At 36.6% G+C, this 26,142-nt stretch overlaps 1 protein-coding gene across 3 annotated transcripts in view; it reads right to left on the minus strand.

Annotated features, from left to right (window-relative positions):
* The window catches only part of LOC109106509 (neural-cadherin-like), a 140,389-nt gene extending 116,954 nt beyond the window's left edge, over positions 1–23,435 (minus strand). The window contains exons 1-2 of one of the 3 annotated variants that reach the window (XM_042741493.1): positions 23,386–23,435; positions 16,122–16,248 (exon numbers count right to left, since the gene is read on the minus strand). Coding sequence is in view for 1 of the 3 variants with exons in the window: in XM_042741491.1 (XP_042597425.1) it covers positions 1,770–2,463 (694 nt within the window). In the remaining 2 variants the exon portion in view is untranslated. Of the gene's footprint in view, positions 1–1,769; positions 2,693–16,121; positions 16,249–23,385 lie in introns of those variants that run through there. The other 2 variants (XM_042741491.1, XM_042741494.1) reach the window with 2 other exon arrangements.
* Between the last annotated feature and the right edge of the window lie 2,707 nt (positions 23,436–26,142).

Consider the following 26,142-nt stretch of genomic DNA (forward strand, 5'->3'; position numbering starts at 1 on the left):
TGTTTCATTTTAAAAAGGCCACATCTGTTCTGCTCACTGCTGATGATAGAGCTTTCTAACAAGCTCTCATCTCAACTTAAATTATCCTGTAATTCTCCAATCAGTGGATGCAAGATCATTATAACAGACAAGATATTCCTTAGCAGATCTGCTTGGGATACTTTACAGAAAAGCACATAATAACTCTTATTTCTCTTTTCAAGGGAACACGTTGCGCTATTATTTCAGAGGAGCAATTTCAGTAAACACGTCAAGAGGAATATTCATCCGATCGCTGAATTCACTCGGTCAAACAATCACTGAGATGACCTCAATCAGAGTCACAAACAACTCCAATGGTGTATTCAGGTGATGGACGGGGACCTTCGCTTGCAAAAACAAACATTTATATCCCCCAACGTCAACTACACATCCTGCCCCAGCGAAGGTATTTGAGACCACATGTGCTGTCTGGTGACTTCCAGGTGAATAAATATCACTAATTATCCCAAACAAACAGTTGAATAAAGGTTTGCTTTTAGAGCTCTGATTAGCGAAATCAGACCTGCATGACCTCAACCACTTAAGCTAAACTCACAGTCATAATTAGAAGACTTTCTCCATAACATTTATGTTCACTTAAACCCAGTTACTTGATGATACCGAGTGAGCTCATTTGAGTTTAGTCAACATGTCCTAATGTATCTGTTTCACAATAATTTAAGCTGAGTTACCCGGCAAAGTGCCTTGGTGTATTACAGTCAGAGATGTACCAATCACAGATTGTTCCTTTGCTCCAGTTTCACCATTTCTTTGATGATTTCAGTACGATTTTTTTTTTTAAAGAAAACATTTTAATGGGATCTGACCATACTTCTGAAGCTTGAGCTTGTCACTTAAACCAAGCCACTACTCTAATATTTGTTTACCTGATTACCAAACCATGAGGACAAACATCCCACAAGTGGAACTAAACAAACTTGACAACCTAACAAATTCCTTCAATGAATTTATATGGTTCCTGTAGCTCAATTAGCAGTGCATGGCACTAGTAATGCCAGTGTCATGGGTTTGATTCCAAATTGAATACAATATAAATTGCTTCAGATAAAGGAGTCGGCCAAATGCATACATGTCATTTATATCAAAAGAAGACATAACATATTGCATTAAACATCACATATGCTGCCTCTCATGAATGCAGTGCATTTTTTTTTTTGAGTGTGGTATTATATTAAGGTGAAGCTTCAGTTTAAAATTAACAGTACATGTCCCCAAATGAAATAAATGAAATAAAACTATCACATGTCGGAAATGTATGCTGTGATTTCAGTAAAACTGTGAGGCGCAATGGAAATGCAAATAACTTTTGATGGAAATATCGAGGGTCTGAGATGATAGCTACCCACTCCTTAGCGCTCAGTTTTTAAATCATAACTGCAGATTAATATGCGAACTTAAAGGAATAGTTCACTAAAAATGCAAATTCTTTCATAAATTGACAGTTTCATCTGCAGAACACTAACGGAGACGTTACGGAGACTCAGTCACCATTTACTTTCATTGTACGGAAAAAGATGCAATGAAAGTGAATGGTGACTGAGGCTGTTAGTCTCTATTCACGTCATTCTGTTATACAGCAGAGAGAAAGTCAGTACAGCTTTTGAGCAACATAATAGTGGGTGAATTACGGCAGAATTTGCATTTTGGGGGAACTAGGCTACCCTTAAACATACAAATGAACGCGTAAACTGTGAATTTAAAAAGGCCGTAGGCTATATATAAAATACCTCTCATGTTGTGGATTTTGACCATGACCTCGGCTGCTGACATCAAACGATACGCTAAGTACACGCGTCCGGAGTCTCTTTCCATCTGGACCGGTGAGTTTCCGTCCGAAACCACCTCGAACCATTTCTTCTCGAACTTCTGGTCCGGTACCGTAAAGATCAAGTCTCCGACTTTCACATCTTCAGAAACTGTAACGGTGTAGGATACTTCTTCAGAAACGGTTCTTGGCTTCCTAACTCGGCTTTTAACATCGGTAAGAATCTCTATCCTGTCAGTTGTTAAGTTAAAGTGTCGCTTATTGTTGTTTTTATCAAGTATCTCGATCTTAACTGACACTTCTTCGGCTGTCTTACTGCAGCGCGGCAAGCGCGCGCTCACTGTACGGCTCGATTTGGATTCCCTGTCAAAAGTTTTGGTGGTTTTTAAAACGAATCCTGCGTTGTCCAAATAATCAAGTGAAAAATCAGACGAGTCCTCCCCTGTCAAAACGGTTTTAAGTCCAGCCAAGTTTAATTCTTTGCATTTGTCTCCCAGAGGAAAAAGAAAGCCAGCGACAACAGTTCCAGGAGGTGCGCCTTCCTCAATGTGTCCATAAAAAACAGCCGAATGCACATTAGAAATTGCGAGAAAAAGAATAAAAAAACATGCGGTAGGAAATATGAAAAAAGTCGGATTCCGTAAATGCGCCCTCATTATTCCATCAATTCTGCCACAGCTGTCTGTCCTTAAAATCTGACTTTTATCCCTTATGAATCAATAACATGCTACAAATGTAGCCCTAACCACAAATGAATAAGATAAATAAACTATTTGCACGCTATCTGAACTTTAAATTTTCAATGCAAGATGTCAGTGTTTTGTGTGTAGCTCCTCGACCGGCATCATTCAACCACAGGCTACTCTCACTCGTTCCCGCATCCACCGATACACAGCATCTCCATGTGGTACCCGAGGCCCCGCCTTCAAAATGATAGCCAATAACAGTGACGGAAGGGTTGGACTAGAGGTATAGACCCTCCTACTAAATTTAAATAAATATGCAGCTTTCACCAGTCACCAAGTGAGTAACGTGTGCATGGAAGCAGTTTAAATTGTTGAAAGGTTTTGGAATAATTGCAGTTTTTAAACGACTACACTACCGTTCAAAAGTTTGGGGCGAGGAAGGTTTTTGAAAGAGACTAGAAATTTTATCCTGAAAAAGTAAGAATCCTTAATTCTCATGAGTTTCCACAAAAAGTAGGCCTAGTTGTTTTTAACATTGAAAATGTGAAGACATACTTCTTCAATATTAAATTAGTATATTAGAATGATTTCTGAAGAAGCATGTGACACTGAAAACAGGAGTAATGGTGCTGAAAATTCAGCTCTGGCATCACAGGAATAAATTACATTTTAAAACATTCAAATAGAAAACAGTTATTTTAAATTGTAATAATATTTCACAGTATTAACGTTCTTTATTTTTACTCAAATAAATGCAGCCTTGATATGAGACTTTCTTTGAAAAACATTTAAACAATCTTACCAGTATATTACTTACAAATATATCACACATAAAATGTATGCATGGTGCACACATGATGTACTCGTAAAGTTTGTTATTAAAGAGCACGTTATTTTAAAATAGTGTATATTAGATATCACATATCAGTGCATTTCATTCTTTTGAGACACAACAGAAAAGCAATCAATTGACTGGACTGCAACGTGTAACAGAGTAATGCTTAATTCATAAAAACTTCCCAGAACACTATGGACATGTAGAACATTTTATTTTATAACTGAGAACATTTTCCAAATGCCCCCTTCACTCAAAGATTGATGTGCAAAACACAACCTTTGTCAAGTGCATGCAGTGAGTTATCACTGCCCTACAAAAGGCAAAACGTCACAACTACACATTTTCTGCAAGTGAATTATGATGAAATCACAGCTGTTGCATAAACACAGCTACTCTGCTGTGTCTTAAGAACCAGTCTGACCAAGTGGCAGTTATGCAGGGGGTCTTATAGTTTTCAGATTCAAATTAGGCCATTTTATGTTTTATGTAAATTATTTAAAAGGTTATGACCAGTCAAAATTATATGATTTATGAGACTAGTCTATGCAGTTTATGTAACTGGCCACAACAGGTCTTTTAGACCCTTATCTGTCCTGTGACAGGCAGCTTTAGCTCAACTCTTCTCATATCCAAAGATAATGGAGTGTGAAATTTGATATGAACTGAATCAAAAACTTTAAAGCCAGTTTTCTTTCTTCAGTGTTGGCATAGTTACTGCATATTGCCTCTGAAAGACAGGGGATCAAGGTTTGGTTGGTTAGCTTTAGCAGCCTTGCTGGTAGAATCCATTACATCACACTTCACTCAGTGTCATCTGGCTGATGGATTCTGTTTGAGGCACAATGAACACACACAGACAGGTGAGATCAAAACAAACAGCCAGTGACAACAAACATCCTAGAACCGAGCTAGAGAATATTTTATTCCTTATGTTAATAAATGGAACCATTTTGTATAGCAAACAAAATGCTTTTTTTTTTTTTTTTTTGGCATGAGGTCAGTTTGCGATTGCACACTGCTAATCATAATTATTTCCTATTAAACCACATTTAATTTTTCCTTTTCAGTTTGATAATTAGTGCGAGTTTGTAAATGCTGGGTATTCCATGGCGTTCCATAATAGAAATGCATAATGAGCACATACTGCATGTATTATCCATATTGTCAAGGTAAGGAGATTAATAGTATGGGCCCGATTCCAGTCTCTTTCTTTTGTTATGTAAGAGTGTTTTTCAAATCGAAACGCTTTTCAAATGGAAATGAAAGTAACTAATATGAGTGGAACTATTATGGACCCTTTGCTCTGTGTGGATCTGCAAATGTACATTGGACATCTGTAAATGGGCACAAAGAAAATTGTTGTCAATTTCAGAGTTTTAAAGTCATTTTCATTTAATTGTTGCTGCAGAAATATAAAATTGTCAAGGCTTTTCTTTATTAAAAACACATTTACATATACAATACTATAGTTCCAAACCTGTATGATTTTCTTTGTTCAGTTGAACACAAAAGGAGAAGCTTTGGAGAATGTTTGACTCTTATAGGCTGAATCTTTTTGGGAGAATCATTTATCCGGATACATTTGAAAACAGAGGTTTTGTGAAAACTTGTTTTTGAAATTTATATACATAAGACTGCTGGACAAAAATACCATCTAAGTGTTTATGAAAGGCCATAATGTAGAGAAAAAGATGTTGAAAAGATGTGTTTTCAAATTTATATGGATTAATGTATTTAGTTCCCACTTGTAGTACACTTGAGTGTATGTGTATGTTTCAATTGTACTACAAGTGGCAACTAAATAAATTTTTTAAATACAGAGATAGTATGTTGAATCGGGAAATGTGTTTTGATACCCAGCCCCACTTCTCTTTTACAAACAATGAAAGTGAGTTTGAAATGATACAATGAAGAGTAAACAATGACCAAATTCTGACTTTTGGGTGAACTAGTAATGCCTTTAATGTCTCCTGAGAGACAATCTCGTATGATGGTACAGTGCTGTGCACGTGTCCATATTGCGCTCAGATGTGCGCTCAACCTTTGTCAATTGTGATGAATGAGTGCAGTGCCAAAGATGAGGCAAGGTGGAAAAACAAAAGATTCACACATGGGAATATTTATCCTCATTCCCATCAGCTCAACATATGCCTCACCTTGTCATTCCTCTACCCTAATCATTCCCACAATATGGAATACTGTATATACAAGATATGACATGACATAACCTCTCAGAAATATGTTAATACTACCTCAATTTCCTTATTTGAAATGTCTTTGCTTGATTTTAGGGAGAAAGAACCATCTGAATGCTGCGGTGCCCTCAGAAAGCTACAGCTGAAAGATGTGCGCACGCTTTAAATGGGTTAAAGCAATCACCTGCACATTTCTCTAAAGTCAAATAGACTTGTTTAAGCATGAAAGCCCCCACAGCAGCCCGCCTCCTCCTCACCACCTCTCTTTGAGAAGCATAACACAAATTATAGCAATTTACCCCAAGAGGCAGTGTGTGCGTGTGACAGCAAAATGGGTTTCGAGTTGACAGTGTCGAATGTCATGTCACAGCCACTCACGCCAGTCTTTCATCATATTTTGGCATGCCTCTCTGTGGAAAAAGTGACAGGAATGGAGAGGGAAAGACGGCAATCTCGCAAACCTTGAGTTTCTCCATCAAAGGTCACCAGAACTGACAGGAATTCTCTCTCTTGCCATCACTGGCTTGTTTCCTTCTCATTTCCATCTGTACTCTCTCTCTCTCCTCTTTCCATCCCTCATGCACTCTCTCTTTAATCTGAGAACTGACAGTCAAATGAATACCAGGTGGATTTCTTTTGCCTCCGCCCCTGCTGTATCACAGACAGAGAAAGAATTATTCAACAGCGAGAGTAGCCCTGCTCGTCCATCTCCTCTCTGTGTGCACAGAATCGGTCTCTGTTCTCCTGTCTGGTGTATCAGATTGCTGACTGGTTCCTCATATGCTCGCTGACAGAAAGGCAGGCGTGTGGGACGGTCCCTGGGCCCGTCCCCGCAACTCTAGTGATAACATCTTAAATCAGAGTCTCCAGAGCTGCTTCTCTCTGTCACATCGTCCTCCTACCAGCACTTCTCTGTCATTTCCAAATCCATCTCCTGGCTTTTTTTCCTCCTCGGGCTTCATCCCATCATTACTGCATCTGCATTCTTCTCTCTTGTGGAAATGTGTGCTCGTTACAACTTTCTACACTTTTACCTTACAGTTGGCTTTTTTAAAAAAGGTTCTTGATCATTATGTGCAAATTACAGGCAATTAAAATATAAGGAATGAAAATTAGCCTGTATTAAGATCCACCTGCAGGGGCTAACCAGCCAAAACTTGTTTTGAGTATCCAAACCAGTTAAACTATGAAACATTGTCTCCAAAACATGTACAAGTTTAGGCCAAGACTCCTTGTTTGTCTGGTCAATGGAAGTCTGGAGAGAATTATATCCAAAAATTATACAGAAGATTATTTGCTCTACATTAAACAAGTGACACTGTATATGAAGGATATCTACTGTGCTCTTTGAGGACTAGGACTGACAGGTAGATATGTTTGTGTGAAAGATTATGCTTAGTTGAACTGAAAGAGAGAAGCATGATAGAGAAAGAGCGTCAGAAACAGAGAGAAAGAGAATGACACCGTTCTTCTCCTGTGACCTATGCAATTGCTAGAGTAGAGACAGCTCATCAATCTCCCATGGTTGAACATCACTCTCTGTCTCCATCCCCCAATGGAGGGACAGCTTGTCTTGTCCTAATGCATGTGTCCTTACCTCTCAGCTCCTCTCAACAGATTTACACTCCAGCCCTCTGCCTGTGACAGCAGCTTTCCTTTCACTTCAATCAACATCACTTTGGACTAAACCAGGGGCGTTTCTGGAATTCAGCCTTAGGAGAGCAGAGCCCCTTACCCCTTATCCTTATACCTTCATATGAGCTGTTGGGGCAGAGTGGAATATTTCTCACTTTCATAGTGAAGGGTTTTAATCTTGTTTGACTGAGATCCTGTTTGTCAGTAGTAAGCCCTAAAATGTATTTAGACTGAATTCCTTGTATATGAAAAGTTTATGATAATTTTTTTATCATCAGAGGAATAAATTAAATTTTAAAATATATCAAAATAGAAAACAGTAGAAAATAGAAATTTCACAATTTTTGTGTTGTTCCTATATTTTTGATTCAATAAATGCCTTGATGAACATAAGAGGAAAAATCCCAAACTTCAGAATGGTAGTGTACATACATTACATTTACATTTCATGCATCTGACAGATAATTGTATTCAAAGCAGCTTGCATGGCATTCATATGTAATTTAATAATTTGGTTTAACCTTAAAGGAGTGATTAAGAGTGAAAAACCTCAAACTGTATCTGTATCATATCAACATTAAGAAGGATAGTTTAAAATGGTCTCCAAGTTTGGCCAAGCTGATGCTGTTTAACAGTTTTTCCATTCTAAAACAAGTCAACAAACCAACTCGATCAGATTGGGAGACCAACAAACCAACTTCCAGTTCCATCGATGGCCAGAAGAGGTTGCTGTGCTGAGCCACGCACATTCTAAACTCTAAACGTGCCACCTGTGCCCAGCATGCACTTCCATCTCTCTGGCCGCCAGCCACGTAAATCACTCAATCAGGCCTCCGGCAGCTCTGCCATCAGCGCCCTGCCTCACGTCTTATGGATAATCAGTGTTGTTTTTCTCTCCGAGCCACACGCACGCTGTTCTCCGAACAGCGCCTTACCCTCCCTGAACCTCCAAACCATTTCTCCACAGTGTCTCCTCCATTTAGAGTGCCAGCAATCTCCCCCCAAGTCCCTCTGATTGCAATCAATGAAAGCACCTTCTAATTCTGTCCGCTCCATTTAGAAGCCCCTTTGAAACCAGTTAATGCTTAACCATTTGTGACAGAGTGTATCATCTGAGACAAATGATCATCTGTTGTACCTGTGGCGGATCCCAGGCAATTCCCCTCATGGGCTCAGACCCTCTCTGAGCTCTGAGGAATCACTTAAAAAATTAAAAACTTTCACTATTGTTGGAAGGAATGTGACAATTAACAGAGGTGTATAAAAATGCATTCATGCCTTATTCAAAATCACAGACATATCTGAATAGCATTTACATCAATGACAAAGTGAGGGACTTATTTCTCTCTTTGTTCTTTTTAATGATGCTACTACCACTTCTTTTCTCTGGTGTATGTTAGCAAGCTAAACAATTATACTCTTATTAAGCAATCACAGTGACATTAAAGGCATTCATAATGTTGCAAAAGATTTCCATTTTAAATAAATGCTGTTCTTTTGAACTTTCTATTCATAAAAGCATCCTGAAAAATGTATTACAGTTTCCACAAAAAAATATTTTTGGAATTTATAATATATTACAATATGAAAAATAAATGAATATTACTGTTTTACTGTATTTTTTATATAAATAAATGCATCCTTGGCGAGCATAAGAGACCTCTTTCAAAAACATTAAAACAATCTTTCTCAACTCTTTTTACAACCAACATTTCTCTTGACTTCATCCACAATCTTTAATTTTTTGTTTTTGAAATGTTTTTCAGAATTGACAAAACTGGGTATTTTGTTGCCCATTTTTTTGTCTTGAAGGTGCCTGTGATGCTATGATGAAGTAAATTTTCCCTCATAAAAGAAAAATCATAATGAATACTACTACACATTTGATAACCATCCTTTTATACTGAATATTTTGCTAAAATGTAATAAATTATGGCTGACTGAAAAGTGCATTTTTAACCATATCGAACAAAAAAAATATCACTGAATGTATTTTTAAAATGCTGTATAGGTAGGCATTTCACTAGGTTTTTGAACAAAGCAATAAAATGTATGCACAGATTAATGAACATAACACCAGGTTTTATTTAGAGCTGACGTTTTACAATCTGAAGTAGGACTGATGTTATTGTGGTCTAATGAATGAAGATGATGTGCTTGCATGTAACCTAGATAACAGAACAGGGTTATTCTCCAAGCTCTGAAAGGAAGAGCCACATTAGCCACTGTTTTGAAGCAAACTGATGTCCTCCATTTGTTTTTATGTCAGTCTGAAATGCAACAGCATAGAAAAAACTCCTGACAAGTGCTATGACAACAGCAACTTGGAAAAAAAACACCTCAAAGGTCGGGGGCAAAAACAAGAACGGCTCGCTTTTTGTCTTGGAGGAATGGCTAATTATAAAGCCTTATGACTATGTGGGTTTAACAAAGCATCGCAGAGAGCCTGGAGTCATGTACGGTTTGGTGTTCGTAGAATGTGGGTAGTCTCATTTTCGGTTCACAAACAAGCTGTCTCTGTGCATCCCTGTATGCCTGAATACACTCATGGCTGCATTGTTGCTGCGACATCCACAAATAAGCTTTTGTGTGACTCACTCGCTCCTCTCACACTTCTCAAGCAGACACGTGCTCTCTGCCCCTTTTTCAGGGCACCATCATCTCCTCTTTACATCTGCGACAAAAATGGAGCACCTGACTATTTTCAAACACCATCAAAGAGGGATTTGTTTGCTCTATGGGTTTTGTATTTCTCTGTTACTCGTGAGTCCACATCTTCCCTTGATTATAATTTTGTTTAAAAAGATGACAAAAACAGAGTTCATAGTACAGAGATGGCTGCAGAAAACAAAGCCGGCACAAATAAAGGAGGCCACTGCAATAAAAGCACATTAATGCAGGAACACCAATAACTAGGTATAACCTTGTACAATACAAACACAAAGCAGCAAATACAAACACAGACATCAACTATGAGTTTTAATATTGCTGTGAAGCACAATTAATGTGGTGATGCCTGTAGAGATGCAAAACCCAGTGAATGGAGATTAGATTTAACTCATCTCATGATGAGATTTTATGAATGACCCTAAGGTTAAAAGCTGCGGTTGAGGATATGGTTTAAGAAATAGGTGTAAAATCATCATGTTTTTTTTTTTTTTTTTTTTTTTTTTTTTTGCAATTTTGGGTTGAAGTAGTGCAATTTTAAGGTTAGAGCAAGGAATTGGGTGACAGATGAAGTTATAATATTTCAACATATGAAGAAATAACTGGCTGAAAAGCCAGTTAGCTTCTTCAATTAGGACTAGTTCACTCAAATATTAAGATACTGACATTATGTGCTCATTGTCATGTTGAATAAGCCACCAAAATAGTACCACAAAAATCATCCAGTCAATATATGAATAACAGACCCAAACTGAATTCAAAATGTAATAAAAATTATGCTTTGGTGTTTTATACTACCATTCAAAAGTTTAGGGTCAGTGAGATTTTTAATAAATTAGTACTTTCATTTATCAAGGACGCATTAACTTTGTCAAAAATGACATTTATAATGTTTTATACATATATATATATATATATATAATTTTATTTTACTTGGTATTTTATTTTTAGAAATGCTGCTCTTTTGATTTTTCTAATAATCAAAAAATCCAGAAAAACATATTTCTGCAGGATCGTGTGACACTTGAAGACTGAAGTAATGGCTGCTGTAAATTCTGCTTTGCCTTCACATTAATAAATAGCATTTTAAAATGTATTAAAAATCTAAAATAGTTATTTTAAAGGGATACTCCACCCCAAAATGAAAATTTTGTCATTAATCACTTATCCCCATGTAGTTCCAAACCCGTAAAAGCTGTTTTCTTTCAAATCAAAGCTAAATACCTTACCATTCTATTCTTAAAAAAAAAAAAAAAAAAAATCTAACTAGCTTTCTAATCTTTTTGTATTCTATCTGTTTTCATTTATTATACAATTAACAAAAGCAAAAAAAGACCTCTAACACTAGCTAAAATCTGTTTTCTTTTTATTTATTATATTATTTAAAAGCCCTTGCTACGTGTACTGCGTTTAAGCTAACGGAGACTTGTTATAGCACTTGTATTTCATTGCTCTTTTGTTGATTTTGATTGCTTCAATTGTCCTCATTTGTATGTAGCTTTGGATAAAAGCATCTGCTAAATGACAAAATGTAAATGTAAATACGTAAAAACAGCGCATCCTTGTGGCGCGGATGATACAGAAGAGTATACGCAGCATACGATGATATGGAGAGAGACAGAGGAGACTGTTGACAAAGGTATTGTTGAATAAAGTCGTTATTTTTGTTGTCTTCGCTTACAAAAAGGGTTCCTGTCACTTCATATAACCCAGATTGCACGTCTGATGGCAGATGGAGTATTCTGACAACGCTTTTCATACCTTTTATGGACCTTGACACTTTTAATTACTTGGCAGTCTATGGGACAGTCACAAGCCTCCCGGTTTTCATCCAAAAAATCTTAAATTGTGTTCTGAAGACGAACGGAGCTTTTACGGGTTTGGAATGACATGGGGGTAGGTGATTAATGACAAAATTTTCATTTTGGGGTGGAGTATCCCTTTAAGTTGTAATAATGTTTAAAAATAATACTATTTTTACTATTCATTTTTGATCAAATAAATACAACCTGGGTGTGCATAAGAGACATCATTTAAAAACAGTAAATTATCTTATATTACTTATAAAGATCTTATCAACCCCAAATTTTTGAAAAGTAGTGTATATGCAGTATAAATAAACAAACTTCAGAGATATACACACATTATCTGTTGCTGAGAGTCAATAATAATAGTATTTTCATTTTGGGGTAAACTCTTCCTTCAAAAGAAATTGTCAGAACCCATGTCAACCACACTTGACTATGACCTTTTTGAAAAGAAAATAGCCAACATCTGTAAACCTATGAACCCCAGACACACAAAGAACCCTCAGAGAGAAATCTCTGGAAAGCTATCCTGAGAGCAAGGTTGAGTTAGTTTTGTGATAAGTTTTCAAGCTCTTTCTGCTGTAGCACACTCACTGGTACTATATTAAGCCCGAGAGGACAGAGGAGTGGAAAAAAAAGTGCAGGTTCATAAGACAACCTGGCTTAAGTAGTATTAAAGTTGACTTCTCTCCCTGTTTGTCAGTCAGAGTCCCGATGAGGGAGTCTGGGAATAATCCAAATAAATCACCTTTAGCCTGTGGTCAGCTCACTGAATAAATCCATCCAAATGCATGCCACTGGAAAGTAAACAAACAATAACAATTCTCCCCCTTCTTTATGTCTCCCTGCACTGCAAAGCCATCTTCAGCTGACTCCCGGCACCCAGCAACTCACTTGACTGACGTTTCTGCGGAGTACCATTAAGGCCAATGAGATTAAATGGCCGTGGACCTGTGTGAGTGTTAGTGGAAAAACATGGTAGTGAAGGACAGAGATATTAAAGCTTTGTGCTGGCACCTCACTCATTGTGAGTAATTATTTCCAAGCACTGCCATTATTTAGCCCTGAGGTAAAGGAAAAACCTGGAGGAAGCTGGCTAATCAGGCAGCGTTTGTGGCTGTCAGCTTGTACCTGCAACAGGAAGACAAGCGCAGCGCTGGTGCTCAAGGAGAACATGTGGCCTTCACTGGGTCTGATTGCTCTCAGATTGCCATGTGACAGTTTGAGGGGGTTGAGGGGGGCTTGTGTCTCTGTGTGGCCTTAATGTGAAACATCAGCTGACACTCAGAGCCCGGCTCGACCCACACACACACACACACACACACACACACTCGTGAATGCTGCTCGGCTTACAGCAGTTCACTTCAGGTGGGGTTGTCTGTGACAAGCATACAGCTTGTTAGTCCAAAGTTGCACAGTTGCCGTGACGTGCCTGTTGGCCTACTGGCCTCCAGCATGAGCCTCAGGCCTTCTCATTAGAGAAGAGAAGAGAAGAGAAGAGAAGAGAAGAGAAGAGAAGAGAAGAGAAGAGAAGAGAAGAGAAGAGAAGAGCAATTGAGAGAGAAGTCACGAGATGACAGTGAGATCAGATAAGAAGAGAACAAGAAGAACAAATAGGAACACACTGAGAGAGACATTAAACGATACAAGTTGAAAGAACAGAGCAGTTAAAATAAGATTAATTGAATTAAGTTGAGAAAAAAGAGAGATACAAAGAGATGTGAAGATATGGGGAGGAGACAAGAGAAGAGTCAAGAAGAATAGATGGGTCAGGCAAGAAGAAAAAAGATTAGACTGGATGAAATGATACATCAAGAGACAAAAAAAGAACAGGTGACACTGAGACAAGAAGAGTCATGGTGAGATGGAACGAGAAAAGAATAAACAGAACATAGAAGAGAGGAAATAAGACAATATTATGTTTAACAAACTGTTTTTATTTTAACATCTCTTTGGTTTCCATTAGGTCCTGGACTAATCCCTGTAAAATAATGTACTCAAATGCTTCACTCAATAGCCCTTTTGTGTCCACTTAAGATTTATATCAGAGCAAATAGTGCTAAAGTTAGAAAACGTACTGTAAATTAGAGGCAATGAGTTGGTGAAATGGAGTGTGTCTCATCACCGAGATCCCACTTTGACCTACCAAGGATAATAGACTCTGGTCAATCGTCTTGAGAAACACAGCTGGCAGTGCTTAAATCTGGATGAATCAGAACGCTTGACTTAAGTCTCCATCCTTTAAGCACTTTGCATCACAATGGGGTGATAGATCACGAAAATACCTATAGATACCAGGTGTGCAAATATCTCATGACTGACTTTATGTACTCCAGGAATGTTCTCACAGCACATGCTAGCACAGTTAACCTTCCACATACAAACCATAAAGACTCATAAGTTCTCATAATGATTTTGCTATCTTCTCTCGCTCACTCCTCCTGTCAACCTCTATAACCTCATCCCTGTATTCATCTTTATCTGCTATTGCTTCAGACGTCCTGCCGAAATGGGATGAATCTAAAGGCAGGGGCGAGGAACGACATCAGGGGCCCACACCAGTTGCTGGGAAATCAGAACGCAATTGTGCTTCATGAGTGAAAGGTACATGTGGTGAAGAGTGACAATAGTGGCTGTGTAATCCCTTTATGAAAAGCAAATTGAAGTTCATGCTTGAATACAGCTTGCAAAATGGCCCGAATTCAAGACATCAAGTGCTGCGGGCGAATGCAGGGAGGGGTAATTTATGACAAGCAATTTTAAGGCACAATGCCGCGATGACCGCTCATCTGCAGAGATGTACGCGGTAGGCATATCTTTTTTAAAGCTAGTCATTAAGGCTGACACCTAGAGACACGGAGTGAGGGGAAAAGGATTTCGGAATTATTAATTTATAACAGAGAGCCATCCAAGCCTTTTCATGTTTAATCGCTCGTTTCCTTAATAGGAATGTTTTATATTCCGTTTTACATGACAGCGTGTCATTGGGTAACAAAAGAAAACAACCAACCCTGGCGCTCTTGAACACCACGCTAAAACGGGAAACCCGGGAAAATTTATCACATCTGGTGCACGGCTGATCTCTTCCATCAATGCCAGGAAGAAATCTCTCAGAGAGTCTCTAAATCCCATGTTAAAAGATGGCCATTACATAGACATTAACTGCTTTGTTGGACATGTTTGACAGTGTCAGACTGTGTTTATGCAGAGCATATATCTGAAAGACACATAATATGTCATGAGAAGCTGGCTTGTTTCCAAGCTAAACCATGTCATTGTATGTCTAGCACCCAAGATCTCCTCAACAAAACACAAGGGAGTCTCCATTCATGGGCTCAAATTGGACAAAACAGGCCATGATTTTTTTTTAAATGACAGCTTTGAGTAGAGTATGGCTGGAATGGGATTGGGTGTAGACGTAATGGTCGGTGAATAGAAAGTTTGTCTTTGACGATTAAAGACAAAAGCCTCCTATACCTCCTCCTCCCTGACGTAAAGCCACAGAGTGACATGAGACACCACTGTTAACCTTTACCAGTTGAGGCAGAAAGCATGTGTGATCTTTGTGCTGATGGGTAATGACTCACAGAACAGTCTCTGAGGGATTTCACATGTCCTGTCTGTGGAGGTACAGACATTCATCCAACGGTTCCTGATAATTGGACAACATATGGAGGCTTTTTTACCATTGCTGAGATCAATGCAGTCACAGATTGCACCCTCATCATCTCATGATAACAGCACTGACCTCTTCACCTAAAGGGAGAGTTCAACCAAAAATGAAAAATCTGTTATCATATGCTCACCTTTGTGTTGTCCAAGCTTTTAAGCTCCAAAATGATGAAAGAGAACTGTGAAAAATACTTTTTACATACAGTATAGCGAGTTTTTGTCTTTTAGTACGTTTTTGTCTTCAATAGATTTGTCTGAGGAATAGACAAATGATGATAGAATTATTGAAAATATTTCCCTCTGCAGTAGCTTTCAAATACCATTCAAATATGAAAAAAGTTTTACTATTTCAGTTTTTCTAATGTTAAAATTTCAAGTTAAATTCAATGTGTTACTAGCTATTCCTTGTAAATATTTGTGAAATTTTCTTGCACGTTCAGAGTAAATTGTACCCCCTTTTTTCCCCACAGTTTACACTTTTCAATAAAATACTGTTTTAGGCTTTCTACTTCATTTCTGTTCAAGTAAATTGTGTTACTTACTGTTTCTTTCTGATTATTTATCAAATTTACTATTTTTTTTTCAGTGTATGCCTTCAGAAAACTTAATAATGCCCCAATATATAGCAAATAAGTGGTATGGATAACTTATTTATTTATTTATCCAGTCCGCATTAATTCCTCAGAAATTTTAAATGCAGTTTAGACATTCTTAAAATACCATAAATGTGAAACTCACACAAGTTTGGAATAATATGAGTAAATGACCATTTTCAATTTTGCCTAAACTTATATCCTTTAAGAGGGTTTGCACCTGAAATCTTGTGTTTGTCTTTGTGACTGTGACCTCTTTCTCTGGTGACCTTACTCTAATCCAGTGTACCTTCCTTCTCTCTCTCTCCTTCCTTCCACAATCACCATATCGGCTCATGACCTGTGACCTAAAGAAAGAACACAGTACCAATAAAAAAAAAAATAATATGAGAACCCAACAGACAGAGACAAACAGAACTTGTGCTGGACTTGTGTTTGCGAGGCATCACCTCAGCTCCACACAGTCCTAAATCCTCTATGCATAGTGGCAGGTCATTGATATCAAGGTGACACCAGCCTTCACGAACACTCTTGTGATGTGATGGGAGGGACAGACAGGAGAGAAGCTCAGGGCCACTTTCTTTAAGCTCCATTAAGCTCAGTGGCAAATCATACCCTAATACCTGTTGTCACGACGGATTCACTGGAGTGAAAATGCTTTTCCAGGCCACCGGGTGAGACACACACACAGCACCCTCGCTCACACGCTGTTATTCACTTACTTAAATTTATAAGCAGGCGATACTACGTGACAGGCGTGCAATCTCCCTGAGTAACCACAACACCTCTTATGCTTGAAGACGTGATTCTGACAGCAGTGGCGTGTGCTGGACTTCTAAAATGAGAGGTTGGTTATCTTTGCTTTAGTTTTATTTGATGTTTACACAGGGAAACGGAACATCATTTACCTTGCATATAAATAATCAACAAGTAACCAATATTCAGTTATTTAGAATCAAGCAATAACACAAAAAGAGTGCAGATGTTTTTGGACCTTCTCACATTTATAGTGTTGGAACATAAAAGTATAGAACAACAGATACATGGAAAATCACAGCAAATATTTATTATTATTATTTATTGATTTAAGTAATATATATTTTGTAAAATAATGCCAGGGCAATAGTATAGTGTTAAAAACTACATTTATGTGCAGTTAAAGTACAACAATAATCATGTTTATGTGTAATATTGCTTTTATACAGCACTTTAATAATTGAGTTACTTACATTTTAGACATATTAGTGTAAATTAGATTGTTTATTTTTGCTCAGCCAACATAATTACATCCAAAAGCCACAGCAACACACAGTGGAAAATGAATCTGTGTCAATTGTCTGACTGCATCTGAATATGTACAATCATATAGTAGACAAAAAAGCAGTATGTGAAAAGAGTATTATGTCTATAATATTCATAAAACAGTAGGCAAAAAGTACCCAAATGACCTCCAGTGAGATTTCAAAGTGGTCATCCAGACACTTTACTATCCCAACAATACAATTACTCACTATAAAACCAATTTATATAAAACCTAATTATAGAGCATTTGATTAAAACAAATCGGTTTAAAAAACAAATCAATTAATTAAACAATTAAACGAATACAACAAAAAAACTTGTTTTGACGCTAAATGAATCATTGTTTTTAATTGAATTGGTTGAGCAAATGATTCAATGACTTGTTCATTAATTAATTGATTTAGTAAATGATTTTTACTTACAGGCAGCGGTTTACAATTAATCAGAAAAAAAAAATGCTCTCTCTTTTTTTTCTTGCTTGCTAACTGATGCATGAACATTAGTAGACCATCCAGTGTAGTGCAGATTTAATTATATTCAAAGAAATCATATTTGTGAAGACCCACCTCCCTTTCCTCTGTGTGTGTTCTGTAGAAGCACAAAGCCACAAACTCTGAAGCACAAAAGCAGAAAGGCTGCTAAATAATGTCATTCTCATAGTAGCAATCTCACTGAATGGCTGAATGCATTCGGTGGTCTTGCCAATCTTTTCGGCCTCAACGTTACAATGGCAACTCATTTTCTCAGCCCACTGTTTCTAAGCAACAGGACACAAAACCACCTCCCTCATGCCATGGGCACTGGGACATGATTATCACTGCCTTTTATCTCACATCAAACCGATACCCAATTTCTGAGCGATTTTCACCAACCAGCCCAAGTTGGCCCAAATGAGAACATTTACTATACCGTTAAGTCGAGATAGCGTGAACTCAAAACGAAACAATGAATTTTGAAATGTGCTTGGCTTAATATTTGATATGGGGACTTGCTCGGCTGGTGTGCCCTGAGAGAGAGAAAGCAGAGGGAAAAACAAACTCATCTGCCACCAAAGTCAGAGAGCTTAGCATGACGCTGTTGTGAGGCCACCACACTGCCAGTCTCTTCATCTGCCAATCAATCTTTCATCTCGGAGCAGGAGAGGAAGCAGATTCCTGGCTAAACCTGCTTTGAGAGAAGGCCACACATCCTTCTCATCAGATCCCACTGAGATTATTAATGTGCCCATGTACACAAACAAAATTTACCATAAACACCCAGTCCAGTTCTTCACTCTGAAAGCTCATACCAATAAGACTGTTTCCATTTGACAGTGTTGGGGGTGATGTGGAACAAGCAGCATGCATTTGTTTTTTTAAAGGGATAGTTCACATTTACTCCAAACTTGTATGAGTTTCTTTCTTCTGTGGAACATAAAAAAAGATATTTTGAAGAATGTCGGTATAACCAAACCTTTTCTGGTTCCCATTTACTTCTATAGTATGGGGGGAGGGGACTATAGTGTGACCTCTTAGATCACAATATAGTCATATTCCAAAACTCTCCAATAGTCTCCAACCTCTAAAAGACTTCCAGAACAATGTTGTTATTGTTAACTAAATATAAAACTATTAGATTTAATAGTTTTAAAATGAAAACTATTTATAATTATATAAAAAAAATTTAACATCAAAAAACAAAAAAAAATAATACTAAAACAACACTCCACACACCACACACACAACACATACTAAAACATCACTGCTCCTACCACATTCTCAACACTAAAAACCTCAGGCACTCAAACGTCTCTAGACTTTATAAGAAACAAACTCTCTCGATACTCTATACACAGAACGCAGCCCCAGAAGATGTTCTACAGCTAGCCGACAGAAGCGGTTCCTCTGTGGAAGTGAAAAATTACAAAGATACTCCCAAAGAGTGCAACACACAAGCCCTATTATTATTCTAAAAGCAATTTAATTCTCGCCAAAGAATTATGAGGAATGAATTGGCAGTTTAATCTGGTGCATTTCTATAGAACATGTACTCAATACAGTGGAACAAGATAAACAAAAAAATGAACGTCGGCTGATAATGGGGGAGCAGAGTAATAACCATTAGCCTGTTTTTAATGGGCCTTACTAAGACATACTCAATTCCAGAGAGAAAGAGAGACAAAAAAAATAGCACTAATGAACATGTGCTTCACAGTGCTTGAGACCCTGTGTCCTCTGCAGATGAAACGTTTCTGTGTGTTTTTCGCTCTCACTTTACACTCTCTCTTTCTCGTTGCGCAAGTTTTCTTTACAACAGCCTCAGAGGCGGTTCTTAATGGTAAGGATGTGTTAGAATCTAAAATCAGAGCAATTTTACCTACTTGATGTTGAACCTGGAGACTGCAGCTCATCAGAGAACATCCAGATCTCCCCCAGAGGAACATTTTATTTCTCAGAAGTTGATCTTTCTTAGCACAGGAAACCATTTATTTTGGATGCATAAAATTACTTAAACATAGAAACAATGAGACAATTTTTAACTAGTCTTAAGATTTGTTTTAAGTAATCTGATCATTTAGACATATTTTGGTCCTAAATATTTTTGTGATCTGATCATTCAAACCCCATTCAAAGCAGTATTGTTATTAATTTGAATTAACTGAAATGAACCTGAAATGAAATAAAGAAATTGACCTCAGATAAAAATAATTAAAAAAATCATCTGAAATGAAATACTACTGAAAAGTTGAAATACTAAAATTACTCAGTTTTAATAGATTAAATCAATTAAAGCAATAAAAATAGTTATACAAAAACTAATAAAAATGAGAAAAGCACACAAAATCACAGAAATTAAAAAAAAAACTGAAAACAAAAATAAAAGTAATTCAAACTATCATAACAGAATATAAACAATACTTATACAGTATTACACTGATTTGAAGGCAGTCGTTTTAAGATGTGTTTTAATATTCTTTTTTATGAATCTGAATACAGGTTTAGCTCAGAAGCAGATAAGTTTAATATTTTATCTCACCTAGGAAAAATAATAGAGATTTAAAAAATTGTGAGTTCCCTTCTTCTGGACAATGTTCATTGCAATATTGCGAGAAAAAGCCAAACAAACGAGAGAAATTGTGTTTAAGGCTCAGATGAAAAATCTAAAGCTCACTTTATGCTTATTGATTTCTTCTCATCTTTTATTTGAGAAGGGGATTTTGATCTTTTGATTTACTTTTCATGGCCTCGTTATGTTTTCTTTATTTATTTTTGGTGGGTCTGATGTGGGCTGGAGAGGAGAGTGTGTGAGTGTTTTTGTTTCTTTGCATGCATCTGTTTTTGGGCCATAATGAGCAACTCATATGAATAATTATTTTTAATCAATACTTTCGCTTCATTTATATTGTATGATTGTTTAATTTTTGAATCCATTTAGAATTTCTAAAGGAAAAAAAAAAAAACTAAAACTCAACAACAAAGCAGTCCTCAGCCAGCAAAATCATGATGTTAAATGACACAGTTTCAGCCAAAGTCAGCATCACATGTATCTTTCATGGATAAGGCAGTCCCAGAATGCAGTGCAACAAACTCAGTAAAGAAATTTATGCAAGAGAAATGCTGATTAAATATGCTCTGTCTGTTTACACAAAGTGCAAATAGCCAAACTTGTTGGCAAAGGCTACTTACTTAAGCTATCTTGGTAGACAGCATCTGTGTAGACATAGAGGCTGTTTGTTGTACAGTAGTGCAGCACAAGGAAACTATTTTTTTCTATATTTTTGCATATTTTCTATATTTTTGTATATATACATTTTTAGGTTTAAAATACATTTTGTTTAACCTTCAAGTGCAAATGTATTACTAAATGTATTTAAAGGGGAAAGAAAACTAGAAAAATACATTATAGTTAAATGCAAATTGTAAAATATAATGTTAAAATATATTTTTGACAGTAAATCATGATTAATTCAGTAAACTAAGGGTTATAATCTCTATTTAAGTAAATATATAAAAATGTAAATATACACAAAAAATATTTTTTAAAAATTACAAAACACAACAAAATTACTAAATCTTTAAATAAATATTAAATATAAAATATAAAAAGTGATTCAAAACATTAATAAAAAGTAGGGTTGCAAATAGGTGGAAAATTTCTGGAAACTTTCCAAAAATCCATGGAATATTCCCCCCAAAAAACCTGGAAAGTTTCCAAAATGTCTGGAATGTTTCTGAAATTTACTGGAAATTTTCCACCTTTTTGCAACTATTCATCTTGATACTAAAATAACACTAATTTAAATTTGTTGGAAATATAAGTAACTAATTTACATGTGACCCTGAACCACAAAACTTAAGTCTTAAGTAGCACGGGTATATTTGTAGCAAAAGCCAACAATATGGGTCAAAATTATCTATTTTTCTTTTATGCCAAAAATCATTAGGATATTAAGTAAAGATCATGTTCCATGAAGATATTTTGTAAATTTCCTACCGTAAATGGATCAAAACTTAAGTAGTATGCATTGCTAAGGGCTTAATTTGGACAATTTTAAAGGCGATTTTCAAATTTCAAAAAATTGACCATTATGAGCCTTATGTTTTGTTGTCCAGGGTCACATATATTTATGTAAACAGTAAAATCTATATAACAATTCATGTTTTTCCACAGACTACAAACACAGGAATGTCAGCACCAGTTACTGTCTGACTTTATTGAACTCTAAAGGTAAAGACACACACCAAAACTCCATACAGCTCACCTCCCAGAGCAGGAGAAGAGATATCCTCCAGAAAGGCAGGAAGGACAGATGTAATAAGAAAAGAGTCAGTCTGGCAATGGCCTTCTCAATGGACTGTTATCATCAGAGGAACGCCTGGCCTCACCACTAACCTTTAAACAATGCACATCTCACATGCTCTTTCCTCAGCGTTTCCTCAGTGTGAGCCCCCCGTTAACACCAGTCCTGCTCTTTACACACACGCTAACATTGCCTGTCTTTATTCAAAAACTGAAAACATCTGTCAAGGAACACCACCAAGGCCCACTTAGTGGAGATCCGCTTTCCGTGAGAAGTCATTTTTCTCCAACACACACTCGCTAATCTCATTATTACTGCAACTATCATCCTCCAACTTCGCCACTTTTTTAACTCTGCTCAACTCTTAACTCGAAGGAAATCCCAGAGTGCTTTGCTGGGCCCGCCCCAAGCAGCAGAACTGGACTGGAGGAGCTTAGAGAGTCAGAGAGGATTTCAATACATGCACACACACACTGTATTCCCTGCAGCCGTTAAGTGGCGTCTCCCCACTTTGGGGATAATCTGCGGGAGAGATACTAAATCAGCTTCCCTTACACTGCCTCGGGACAGCAGATCCTCTTGTGGTGTCTGTGCCTTAAACTGTGTTCATAAAGCACAATCAAGGGCTGGCGCTGGAAGTCATGCGAGATACGGGCATTAGGATTGCGGGCCGGTTCCCACAGTTCTTCAGTTCTTAAGGACGGTCATGTGACGCTAATACCAGTCAGTAGTCATGCTTCCGAACTTATGAATAACTTATGAGGAACTTTAAATAGTTTTAGCAGCATCAGTTCTCCATATTTCTGCAGCACAAACCCTCACATCTGCTGCATCACATTTGATCACTTTTTACCAGTCAGTTTTGCTAAGCAATTATTGCTCTGCTGAGCTGTACAGTGATGCAAATGCTACATAAAAGGTCAAAACATCCTGTTCTGACAACCTCATCACTTATCAAGACCTTTAAATGCACAAAAATCTTTGCCAACGTCTGATTTCACTGAATTCAAATAGTTCAATTCAACCTTGTTGGCAAAGGCCCTTTTCGTTAGTTTCACTCACAACTGCGCAAATATTTTACTGTTAGTACAAATAGCATATTCATTTTATAACACCTAGTACCTATTACTTTTTACTCTGCGCAAGCCAGATATTATAAATAACAGTATAAATATATGCTTCCAAAATCTATCATTGTTTATATATATATATATATATATATATTTAGATACAATTTACATATTATAAAAATTTTAAAATAAAGGGAAACAAGATATTATAAATAACAGTATAAATATATGCTTCCAAAATCTATCACATAAACTTTAAACAATGTAACACCAAGCATATATGTACATGTAAACTGATTGAAACCAGCTTTTTAAAATAAAGGGAAACTCACCATCTACTACTTCTTCCTATGAACTTCTTCTTTTGTTTTTTTCCCCTATGAACTTTGACCTTGGAAGAACTTTTCCACTACCTTATGTACTGTCAAAATATAAGTTTGAAATAAAGGGACATTTAAAGTTTTTTATATGTGTATTTTTTTATTTATTTACATTTTGTCTTTTTAATCTTCATTAGGCATTGCATAAAAGAAATACATTATAGTTAAAATTTTTTTTAAACCTTTTCATGCAAAATATGTACAAACACAAATTATTTTAACATTCTATCAAATCGTTTCATATAGCTGAAAAAAGTATTACATGTTTTAATTATTAAACAGTCACCTTTGAACAGACACATTTGTAACGGGTTTCGAGAAAATGAATAATTATGACAAAATAAACATTTAATATTTTTTTCTTTCTCTCTCTATTTGGTCTGTTTCATATCCTGATCCATAGAGTTTTTATTATTATGTTTATTTTGGTTTGGTTTAGGTTTATTGTTGGGGATGGGTTTAGTACCTCTAAACTTTGGCATAATGTGGAACTGCTGGTAACCCAGCATGCTTTGGGGCTGGGGTCAAATCAGACCAAGTTTGATCTGATTTCTTGCTGAGTCAATAAGACCAAGTTTGATCTGATTTCTTGCTGAGTCTGTAAAAGTGGGTGAAACAGGTTTAGAAGGGTATTCATCGTTGAATGTAGGTTTACAGTTCAGTTCACTGTAATATTGCACATTGTGTACATTACTGTTGTTGTGCTGTATAGTGAGCAACTGATTTGTTATTGATCTACTTTTTTTTTTTAATACTTGTTCTCTGTTTGCTTCTCATATATCACATTGCTGTCCTGCATGTGTGTGTGTGTGTGTGTGTGTGTGTGTGTGTGTGTGTCAGTAGGGAGCTGTGCAGGCGCATACGAACAGATGATGTGTCCAACTCAGGACTTTTAAAAATACTTGAGTAACTGAGATCTGGCCAGCCAACAGCTGTTCGCCCCATTTAGACACCACAGCCGTCCCAACTTAGCGATTAAATATAGCACATCTGCAGTGCCACTGAAAACTGCAGCCTCATCCAGTGATGAAGCAGATCCTCAGCACCAGTCACCCGAGGTGAGGAGTGATGTTCCACTCTACAGACACTAACCGAGGCAGCAGGTGCTGCTCACATCACTTATTTGGAGCTCCCAGCTTTGGAGGCTGATTCTGATGCAGGAGATAATGGGTAAATCTAACTTTAGCCTGCGAGTGAAAGCTGTGGCGGTGTGTTTCACCTTGGCGCATGGACGTAATAAGGGGAGTGGGGACAAAACCAATTCACTAATAACACCAACTCCCCAAGAGAGAAAGAGAGAGAGAGAGAATAAAAAAAAAAAAAAAAAAAAAAAAAAAAAAAAATTGAGGCAGATGTGTTTTCAGCAATGCTATAAAAAAAATGCATTTTTATAAAAAAAAAAAGAAAAAAAAAAAAAAAAAAGACATTTCCAAAAGCAGCTGAGGTGCATAGTAAGGAGCTGCGGTCTTAGATTGCTGTGGCTGGCAGTATGAGGCCAGCTTTGAAAATGTGAGTATTCATTATTCATTATACATTATACATTATTCAAGAGCCCTTCAGTATTCATTATTCATGTGACCTTATTCATTTTGGGCATTCTATCCACATTTTAAACACCACTGGATCTCATTTGGATGTTGGCAGCTGGTGAGGTTACATCTCTCTGAGCTGCATCTTTAATATTGTTTGCTGTTTTGTTTAGTTGTCCATCTCTCCACTTTCTCCTCTCCCTCATGCCTCCAGTCCATTTCGTTTGAGGGGCTGAAGGCTGACGAGGCCTCTGGTGACAGAACCTGTGCAAGCTGATAATATGGACTCTCTTCTCTGATCTCAGTTTATGTAAAGATATCGTATAGGGTGCCATTTACAACATTATGAAAAATTTCTATTACTATTTAAAAAAAAAATAATAATAATAATAATTTTATTCAGCAAAGAAGCTGCATCTAACCACTAAAAGACTGGGGTCTGTAAACTTTTTTAATGTTTTGGAAAGAAATCTAATGCTCACCAAGGCTGCTTTTATTTGGTCAAAAATACATTTAAAACTGTATTATTGTGAAATAAGATTAGAGTATAAAATAACTATATTCTATTTGAATAGGTTTTAAAATGTAATTTATACCTGTGATGCAAAGCTAACGGCCATTACTTCAGTCACATGATCCTTCAGAAATCAGTCTATTTTGCTGATTTGCTGCTCAAGAACCATTTGTTGAATGTTGAATCAATGTTAAAAACAGTTGTGCTTCTTAATATTATTGTGGACACATTTTCTCAGCCTTCTTTAATGAACAGTAAGCTCAAAAAACAGTATTTGTTTGAAAAAGAAATCTTAATATATTTTTCCATTAAGATTAGTGATTAACTGCGATTAATCATATTTAGAATAAAAAATGTTGTGTAAATTATGTGTGTGTACTGTGTATATGTATTATGTATATAGAAATACACATGCATGTATATATTTCATAAAAATATGTTTATTTGTGTTTATATATTTTATATGAATATAAATATATACATGTAAATATTTTCAAAATGTATACTGTATGTATATGTCTTTCTATATGCATAATAAAAGTACACACACATATATTATATAAACAAAAACTTTTATCTTGAATGTGATTAATCGTGATTAATCTTTGCCCAGCACTATATATATATATATATATATACTGAATATATATGTGTGTGTGTGTGTGT

This window comes from Cyprinus carpio, chromosome B16 (assembly GCF_018340385.1).
Source record: "Cyprinus carpio isolate SPL01 chromosome B16, ASM1834038v1, whole genome shotgun sequence".
Taxonomy (NCBI): Eukaryota; Metazoa; Chordata; class Actinopteri; order Cypriniformes; family Cyprinidae; genus Cyprinus; species Cyprinus carpio.